General features: G+C 40.7%; 1 protein-coding gene across 1 annotated transcript; it reads left to right on the top strand.

Moving 5' to 3' along the window:
• Positions 1 to 4,557: 4,557 nt before the first annotated feature.
• On the top strand, positions 4,558 to 8,745 carry LOC116057662 (psychosine receptor-like). The gene is made up of 2 exons (XM_031310224.2): positions 4,558 to 5,345; positions 7,770 to 8,745. The coding sequence occupies exons 1-2, from the start codon at positions 4,558 to 4,560 to the stop codon at positions 8,743 to 8,745; spliced, it is 1,764 nt and encodes a 587-aa protein (XP_031166084.2).
• Positions 8,746 to 10,179: the final 1,434 nt, after the last annotated feature.

Genomic DNA, 10,179 nt, shown 5'->3' on the forward strand with positions numbered 1-10,179 from the left:
ACGTGAACTACACCATAATTACTAACAAAGTCCATTCCCACATAGCAGAATTTTTTATGTTCCTTACGCCCAACATGGAAAGCAGACTTAAGCGTAGGGATCACTTCTGTTGAGAAAGTTTCCGAGCCTGCCCAAAGAAATTCATCAACATGACATGCGAGTACTCTAGTCACTTTACACTGTTCATCCAACCAATAAAATACTGCTGGATCTACTTGAGACATTTTGCCACCTGTACTCAGCATTATTTCTTTCACCTTGTTGTACCAATACATTGATGCATCTGCAAGGCCATAGACACATTTGTTTAGTTTCCATAGAATATTTTCCTGTCCTGCTTCAGGAGGTGGCCGGACATAAATTTCTCTGGACAACTGCATGCCCTGTAAGAAAGCAGACTTTATGTCCATAGAATGGACTTGCCACTTGTTTTGACATATGACTGCTAATAATAACCTGAGAGATTCAGAAGCACAGGTTGGGGAATCTTTCTGCAGCTCGTGAATATTAAGCTCTTCAAAACCCCTGGCTACAAGTCGGGCTTTTGGCACTATACCATTAGGAGTTTCTTTGAGAGTGCAGATCCATCTGGTAGAGACACACTTTTGACACACTTTTGACCTGCATTATTAACTTCCTCAAATACATTGTTTTTGTACCAATTCATTATTTCATCCTGTTTGGCTGCATCAAATGAAATGTCTTTTGTTATGAGTACATCAGTGTCCATTTCAGATTCAATGTTAAGATTATCAACACTTGACATATCAACTGACTCCTTTTGTCCATCACTGCCATCAGGTTCAACATGTTGTAGATTAAACCAGTTTTTGTGTCTTCCAGAAGCCTTGCCTGCTCTGCCTAAAACCTTGGCTCTCTGTAGACGACTATCATCAGGTTTCTTAAATGTTACAGTCTGTCCTGTTTTTAGCTTTACACCAACAGAAGAGACAGAGTTACCACAAACATTGCAATCTGTTTCGTGTTATTGTAGGATGAACCACTTCTCCTGTGTTGTTCCCCCTGTCATTGGTGTTGCCCTGTTTGCTGTCTGTATTTTCTTCACTATCTGAGCTTTCTGTTACATTGTTTAGACTGCCTCCTTTGCTTGCTGTCTCTCTGCTGTCTTGCATAGTTGGCTTATCCTGAGATTCCTGTGTGTTTACCTTACAGAGCCTGGATTGGTGCACTCTAACTAGAATCCCCCCATGTCTTACAAATACAACAGCTCCATCCTGACCAATAACTATACCTGGTCCCTTCCACTCAGGACAGTCTGCTGTTTTGTAATAAACCTTGTCTCCTGTCACATACATGTCATCTGAGGGCCTGAGCTGCTTCCTCATTGCCCTTCTTATCTGCTCAGAAGATTTGGCTTCTGTGAATGCTTTCCTAGAAGCATGTAAAGCTGAAATGTGTTCTCCTACTCTAGCACTCATGGTGGTACCCTCTAGAGCAGGTAGTTTATCAACTAATACAGATGGAAGGTTAGGATTCCATCCAAACACTAATTGATATGGACTGTAGCCCTGAACATTCAGCATACTGTTCTTAGCCATGAGGGCCCAGTCAAGGGCAGTGTGCCAGTCACATCCATTCTCTCGTTTGACCTTCTGGATGATCTCAGTCAGTGTTTGGTTATGTCTCTCGAATTGTCCGTTGCTCCAGGGATTGTATCCTGCTGTTGTTTTTGTCTCAATGTTAAAGTTTTCAGCCATGTCTCTGATCTCTTCGTTGTTGAATTCTCCACCGTTGTCACTGTACAGCCTCTGGGAGGCGCCATGGACACTAATCCAAGTGTGAATGAAAGAGTTGACAATTTCAGATTCAATGTGGCACTTTGTCAGTCCTATCTTAGCTGGTAGTTTCACATTTCTTGTGGAATACACCAAATTGCCATCTCCAAACCGAAATGGTCTGCAACTGGGAGTTTCTGTTTGCATCAGTCTGTTCACTTGATCTGGGGTGAGGTCATCAATATAGCTTTCCAGCCATTTCTCCCCACACACAGTACGGGTACAGGCAGTGTCAATAATCGCAGATCCCAATGATTCAGTCATAAATATCTCAGCGTTTGACATGGAGGCCTTTGTAAACAATGTAATGTTACATTCCTCTACATTCGCATCTTCAGTTATTCTTACTTGTTCAGTTTTTTTGTGAGGACAGTCTTTAGCCCAATGAAACGTGCATTGGCAAATAGCACATCTGGACCTCTTACCGAACTTATACAGTGGATTAGTCCCCGGTAATGGCTGCTTTAGTTGTCCAGTTGGCCATGTTGCGTTCCGTTTTCCTCTTCCTTGTGGTCTGTGTTCTGTGAAAAATGCCACGTCCTGGTTCATTTGTATTCCGTTTAATAAGCGTTTCCCACCGAAAATCCTTTTTAGAGCCGACTTCATGGAGGAGAACTTCAACTCTGTGCAGGCCGTCAGTGCTAGCTGTCGGCTTTTCTCGTCAAGACAGGCCGTGTCTAAAAGTTTAAAAGTCAGCACAGCATCTGGAAGCGTCATATTATACTTTTTCATTCGGTTGTTTCGCTGTTCAAAGTCAATTATGTAGTCCGCCATAGAAGCGGCATTATCTTTCGTTATGCCATCAAAATAAGAATAGGCTTCATATGTGCGGTCCTTTTCCTCCTTTAGGAACACACCGTCCAGCTTAGCAAGCAAGGTTTTCATACCGTCATCACTGTCCAAATCTTCCGCGGGTATTTCCATCGCTGTTTCACGGGCTCTCCCCTCAAGCCCCAAGGCAACAGCAAGGGCTTGTTTCTTTTTGTCGAGGTCGGTAACCCTCGTCCAGATATTGACTTAATTTTTCCAACACTCGTATGGCCTGGCTTCATCAAACTTCGGCGGAACTTTATAACTAGCTGCCATCTTACAACCATCCTCTGTTACCAATGTTACTTTTAATAAACACAACGTTTAATCAGTTCAAACTTTTATTAAGTATACAGCTAGCTAGGACACACATGTCAGCTATCTTCCAACACACTAACCGTCCCCCCGCCCTACGCATGCGCTAACCTGCACACACACACACACACAGGGAAAAACCTTCTGCCGTAGTGAACCGTGTAGAGGGGAAATAACATGTTAACAGTTTAGACATTGCTGGCTAATAATCAAAATCCTTATGGAGAAAATGAATGGGATTTTTACTTCCTGGACCACACTTTTGAGCTCTGGTTCTGCTTAGTGGGCAGTGTCACGGATGTATAAGAACTGGTTACAGTGTTTGAGACGGAGCCCCGTTCATTCTTATGAGAGTTGCTTAGTGACGCATGAATGCATCATGGATCCGGATGATCAGCACTGCTTCTGCACTGTGTGGCCCATAGAGCAGGCGCACTAGAGAATTCCCCAGACCGAGCTGGTTACTTCAGGTTTGGCGCTCCGCTAACTTAACTTAAATGATTTAATTGTGCAGCTCTTCTACACTTTCCAAATGTTATCGGACCAAATGAATCAAATTCTGATTCTCTCATTTCAAGGGGGTTGTGACGCTCAAAATAATTATCCACTGATTTACAGACGTCTCCTTTTGCCATGCAAGTCTATGGGGAAAAAGCATTTTTGGTCCAGAGGGCTATTTTTTTATTTACTTCAAAGTCCGCCGCACTTCCTGGGGGCCTGGGCTGTCTGAGCCAACCTTGCCTCAAGAGCACAATGCTTTGACAAATTTTCACTTAAAGGGTGGTTCCATTATTTAATTTTTTAAAGGGTTATATATAATTAATATTCACATTTTGGTCAGAGTAAGTATGTGTTAGCATCAAAATGCTGTTTTCCAAAGTCTTTTCGCACATGACCTGACAGGTTTATTATTATACACTAACACTATATTATTAGATTTTTAATACTGATGCTTCAATGGTTGACAACCTAGGGGTTGGCCCCCTCCAAAATGTCAAAAGATAAATTTGACATGATTGATGGGATATGAAATAAGAAAAAACTGAATTTTGCCACACAAGTTTCTCAGTATATATATATATTTAAAATTTTAAATTCATAATTATCTAACATGTTCTTTTCTACGAAATATTAGATCATTTCCCCTCTTTATTATTTCAATGTAAACATGTGAGAGGTTTAGAGAGGAAATTTGTCTTTGGTGGAACACCTGACAGCACAGTATAATTTATTCATCCTACAAACTTTTATATCCAGCTAACTCTTTGGGTTGGTTTTGTTTTGTTGACTATAAAAGCTGCGGAAATAAAATGACGAGTCACAATGAAAGCATTGGATGTTGTTTTCATTTCGGGCATGGCAAAGCATGTTTCACCAGGAACTATTTGCATTGCGGAGCTTATCTCAGTTCAACAGAACACAGGTCTCTCTCCATTTCCATCCACATTCAGGTTTGGTCAGTTTCAGTCATTATCACGTTACAATGGATGCAGCGCTTCTCAACCAAACAAACGCGAGTACATCTACCTCCTGCACCGTGGAGTCTTCAGTGGAAAAGCACATGTATCCAGCTGTCTATTCTCTTTTTTTTATTGTGGGCTTTCCGGCTAACTGCCTGTCTCTGTATGTAGCCTGGATGCTGATGAGGAATGGGAACAGCACGGCGGTCTACCTCATCAACCTGTCCATTTCAGACCTGCTCTACACAATCTCTCTACCTGTGTGGATTGAGCTGGCCCTGCAGAGGCCTCTGGGTGGTCTCTGCAGTTTAGTGGCTGTGATCATGCACAACAGCTTTTATGTCGGCTCAGGCCTCCTTTGCTGCCTCTCTGTCGATCGTTACCTAGCAGTGGTGTATCCTCTCCACTTTCACTGGGTCCGAGAGGTGCAGACTGCAGCAGTTGTGAGTATTGCTGTTTGGACTTTGGAGATTGCCATCCACATCATCTTGCTTGACCACAAGGGGGTGCTGCAAGCTTTCTCCTCAAGAAACTTGTGTGAGGAGCGAATACCCATGACACAAGAAGATGCCAACATCGCCCTTACACGAGTCACCCTGGGTTTCTTGGTCCCTGTCTTCATCATGACCTTTTGTTTTCAGCAGATCATGTGGTCACTGCGACAGAGCAACTCCATCCAGACAGAGGAGCGCAGAAAAGTGGGACTGCTGCTGTTTTTCCTTATTCTAACATACATAGTGGCCTTTATGCCCTATCAGACTGTCATGCTTCTCAGGGCCATACTGGAGCCCAGGGCCTGCGTCTGGGCCATAAAGCTCAGAGATCTATACCTGGTCACAGTTGCCACGACTACCATAAACAGTACAGCGGATCCTATAATATACTGTTTAACCACTGAGACTGCTCAGAAAGAGATTAGGAAAGCTTTAGAGAAATTTTGGGGAGTTTTTGTGAGGAAGAAATGGTCAGAGAGCTCTTATGGAATTCAGTCTGTTTCCTAACAACACAATTATCTATTTGTTCCATTTTAATTAGCAAATCAAATGGAAAACAAATTATTATTTGGGACTGTGTATTTTAGGAGGTAATACTAAAGGTGGAAACTAAGTGTTCACATACTGATACCGTTTTACTGACAATTTTATGTTAATGCTATGGCATAATTTTCTCTGGGGAAATATTTTTTAAACTTTATTTTTTTTGTATTGAACAAATCATCTCTTTTATTGTTGAAATGTACAATGGTTGTGAACAAGATCACATTTACATGTATTTCTTAATCGATTTGATAATTGATTATTCAAGTTGAGCAATAGTAATATAAAATAGCCTCCTCTGGATTGTCATATCTGTTGCCTTATTTCATTAAAGGATAGTTTAGTTAAAGATTCAAGTCTTTCTTACTGCAGTACTTGGATGCCCAAATGTACAATGATAATTCGCTCTTTGTGCTTCCACGGACAGTGTATGTTTGCTGAGCCACAACAGATGGATAGTATCACATCAAACAGGAAGATTGGTACTACTTTGGAAGATCCCTTTTTTATTTGTCTAACTTTGCTGAAGCCTCACATTAACTTTGGCTGAACTTTTGAATTTATTTTTACCCAGAACGAGGAGTGTGTATTTTTTCCCTGTCACTTACATTGAAATTACTTTAAGAAGGGGTCTCTTTGTGGCCAGCATGGGTAAGCGGAATGGTTACAGCAACTAATAATGTTTTTAATGTACATATAGACATGTGAGTATTGTTTTTAAGACAGACTATACAGTATATATATATATATATACTGTATAGTCTGTATAGTACATATATATATATATATATATATATGTACCTATCCTTTAGGAGCACGTAGACTCAGCCATAACAAGATAGCAACGCCATGGAAAGAATTATGTTCAAACAGATGTGTATTCCTTTATCAGACAATAATCAGCATCACCTTAATTTAGTCCATATCTATATTGACACACCAAACATAAAGACAAGCAACGTCATAGACTTAGTACCTAAATTAAATCTGCCATGTGGTCCTCCAACCCCGGTAGTTTGTTCTGTCATGGCCTATCTCCCAGTAAATGATATTCGGTAGTCAGGGCCGACAATGCGACAGCTGCTGACTCTTCCTGTTTCTTTAAGCTGACTGACTGAGCAGTGGAAGACAAGACAACTGGATGTATCCATTCATTCATCCATCCATTTTGATAATAATACATTTTATGAACAAAATTTGGAGCAAAAACACAACTGAATAAAGAGTAAGTAGACCTTAATATGAGTTGAATTGAGTACTGTAAATGTATGTTTATGGTAGACACTTTGAGACTTAAAAGGACCATACAATAGGTTGGTTATTCTTTAGTGCATTAAGTAGTGTGTTACTAGTGTACTAATAGGCCCATACTAAATTATTGCTAAAGGCTCCAAAGCATTAAAGCAAAGCAAGTTTTTAGACTGATGTTCTAATTTCCAGGAGGCCATTAGTTTCGATTAATTTGAGAAAAGTGTAAAGAATTACATTTAGACTTGAAACTTGCTTTATAACAATAATACATTTATATAGCACTTTTTAAAACAGGTGTTAGAAAGTGCTTCACAAGACAATGCAATGATAGCCCATCACAGATAACATCTGATCAACAATTGTTAAAAAAAAAAAAAATTCATCAGAGATTTTGAAAGTGGCTACACAAGTTGTGAATGAAATGTCTTAGGCAGATCACTTTCAGTAGTCTGACAATAGAAAATAAAGCAGATTAAAGTTACTACACCCTGAAAGATGATAATCCTAATATACTGAAATGTGCTAAAACCAAAAGTTTCCTGGAAGATGGAAACAAATCTCAAGACTTCTGAGAAAATGTTCAACAGTAGGGTAAAGCAATTTGTCATTACTTTGCTAAAATAGAGCAAAACGTCTTGCGTAGCGTAGTACTTTAAAGGGTTTCTCCAGCAATTTAGAATTTTACTTCAATAAAGTTGGGGCTCTCACATGACACATTGTGTGTTATTTAATGTCAAAATCAAAGCAGCAGAGGCTGAGGTATCCTGACTTTTAGTCTCAAGCATGTGTCAAGCCCCCATACACAGAATCCTACATATCCCATGATGCAACTCAATAGCATCTTTTAGTAGATTCTCTCTGACTTCTAAATGCCCATGGCTTTCGAACTCCACGCCTCTAGTTCATAATACAGGCTTTCAAGTCGAGATAACCCTGATGACATCAGGGTTCAATTTTCAGACTTTAGAAAGCTCCCAACAATGCCATAGAATGTATTATTTAACTGTTTTCACAGGCTGAATAGTACTCTCTGATGAATAAACTGAATTCATATACATTGTGTTATTCCTTACTTATTTCCTTCCTTGTTTCTCTACAAGGTGTGTGCATTCAAACGTCACATCTGCAATGGAAAATTTAACCCTGGCCGCAAATCATTCAGAATGTTACTCGGTTGACAGCGCATCCAGGAGAAGGCCTTTTCTGTTTTTCTACCTGGCTATCATCATCACTGCCATCCCGTCCAACATCTTCTCCCTCTATGTGTCCTGGCAGCATATTAGACAGAAGAACGAGCTTGGTGTGTATCTATTCAATCTGGCCCTGAGTGACCTGATCTTTACTATCGGCCTTTCTCTGTGGCTGGACTTCCTGTGGAATGGAGTTTGGGCCCATGGGGGCTATGTTTGCGTGCTATCTGTCTACTCTCTCTTCACTAACTTTTACACCAGCGATGCTCTCCTCTGCTGCATCGCTATTGACCGCTACCTGGCAGTGGTTCATCCATTAAAGTACACTTTCTTGAGGAAGGTTAGCACTGCAACTGCGGTCAGTGTTGTCATTTGGGTGTTGGTGGTCTGTTTCAATGCCACCACCATCAGCTGGGAGGACTCATACAGTGAAAACAATGAGTTTTCATTGTGCTTTGATACCTTTATCCCGCTGTCAGAGAACCTGGCTCGAGCTAATGTAGCACGCTTCATCCTAGGCTTTATTGTTCCCGTTCTCCTGTTGGTGTTTTCCACCTGGAGGATCTGTGTGGCGGTGAAATCCAACCAGGCCACAGAGGAACAGGAACGTAGACGGATTTCAAAGCTTCTGACGGTAATCCTACTCTCCCTTTTGTTTTGCTTTGGACCTACCCACGTCATGATGCTCCTCCGCATAGTAGTCAATGACTGCTGGACTAATGCATGGCTTCTTTATATATACAAGATCAGCATAGCTATCTCAAGCCTCAACTGCCTTGCAGACCCTCTCCTTTACTGCTTCATTACTAAAATGGGGAAGGCAAATGTCAAACAGGTTGTTCTCTTCATCCGGTGTAGGTTAAATAAGGTTGGAACAATCAAATAAATATAACAACCTTGTGGTTAACAGTTAGACATTAAACAGTACAACACAATCCTGAAGTTAACAAGAAGAGTACAGACAGGGCCTTAAATGTGAAACAGTTGTTAAAAAAAAAGTTGTCCGCTATTAAAGGACAAAGCTGGCAGTGTTAACAAATCTCATTAAAAGACCAAAGCCAACAATGGGTTAGTGTGTCTCTAAAAACTTTCTGACAGCTTGTCTGTGGCACTCTGCCCAAACCTAGCATAACATCATTGGTGGAAGAAGCATTCAGATCTTTTTTTTGTATTCAAAATTAAAATTTTAATCAGGTAAAAAGTATGTTAGTATTATCAGCAACATTTTCTCATCTTAAAGTGGCCATATTATGCTCATTTTCAGGTTCATAATTGTAATTTGAGATTGTATCAGAATAGGTTTACATGGTTTAACAAAAAATATATATATATTTTTGTTGTACTGCACATTGCTGCAGATCCTCTTTTCACCCTGTGTCAGGTCTCTGTTTTAGCTACAGAGTGAGACCTCTCAACTTCTGTAAGATCTTTGTTGTCAGTCGCACATGCGCAGTAGCCATTGACATATATACAATGGACCAACAGATCCCGTTGCTCTGGACGGAGACCAGTGAAAGCCATTAGAAGCACTTTTCCGGTGAGCGCTGAGCGTTACTGCACAGCCTCCAACTGAGAGAGACGACGTAAATGTGACGTGAGCAACGTGTCTGAAAGTTGTAAGTCTTCTGGTAGCTGTGCCAAGAGAAATCTCAATCATTCCCAATCTTGCAGAGACGGAGAGCGTAGGTATATGTAAGGAGATAACATGGACACAGGCTAATTATTGCTAACTAAAATGCTAGTTAACATTAGTAATTAAACTTAAACAGCTAATGTAAGTCCAAACTGCCTGCGAGCTTCTCCTGTACTATACGGTAATTCCTCTACTATGCGACAGTAAGTCCCGTGGTTATGACACAATCGTTAGCCTATTTTTCCAAAAACGTCTGCTATGGAGCCATAACGTGAGGTACAAGGTAATGGAGCCTTTTATACATTGTCGTGTTTCTTTAGAAATAAACAATGGACAAATAGAGTCTTTAAACGCTTCAGATGTAAAGTTATTCGCTGTCAAAGTGGCGCCAAAATTAATGGCAGTCAATGGAATGCTAACGGGGGGTGAGTGCTTATTAGCATCAAAATGGCGCCATAGGAGGTTCGCGGTCCGAGGAGAAGCTTACCCCCTTGGCAGTAGCTAGGTAAGGATTACATGAGCTAGCTAGGTGTTTCTGCAACTTCGGCCTGTACAAGGCAGGATTAGGTGGGAGACTTCTTCTAAACGAGGGCGCACTTCCAACTTTGTGTGGAATACCTGCAGAACAGGGACATGTAAGTAGTTCTATACAATTTATTTTGTAGATTAGGGTGAATTTGTGTGTGT

The sequence above is a fragment of the Sander lucioperca genome, chromosome 18 (assembly GCF_008315115.2).
Source record: "Sander lucioperca isolate FBNREF2018 chromosome 18, SLUC_FBN_1.2, whole genome shotgun sequence".
Classification (NCBI taxonomy): domain Eukaryota; kingdom Metazoa; phylum Chordata; class Actinopteri; order Perciformes; family Percidae; genus Sander; species Sander lucioperca.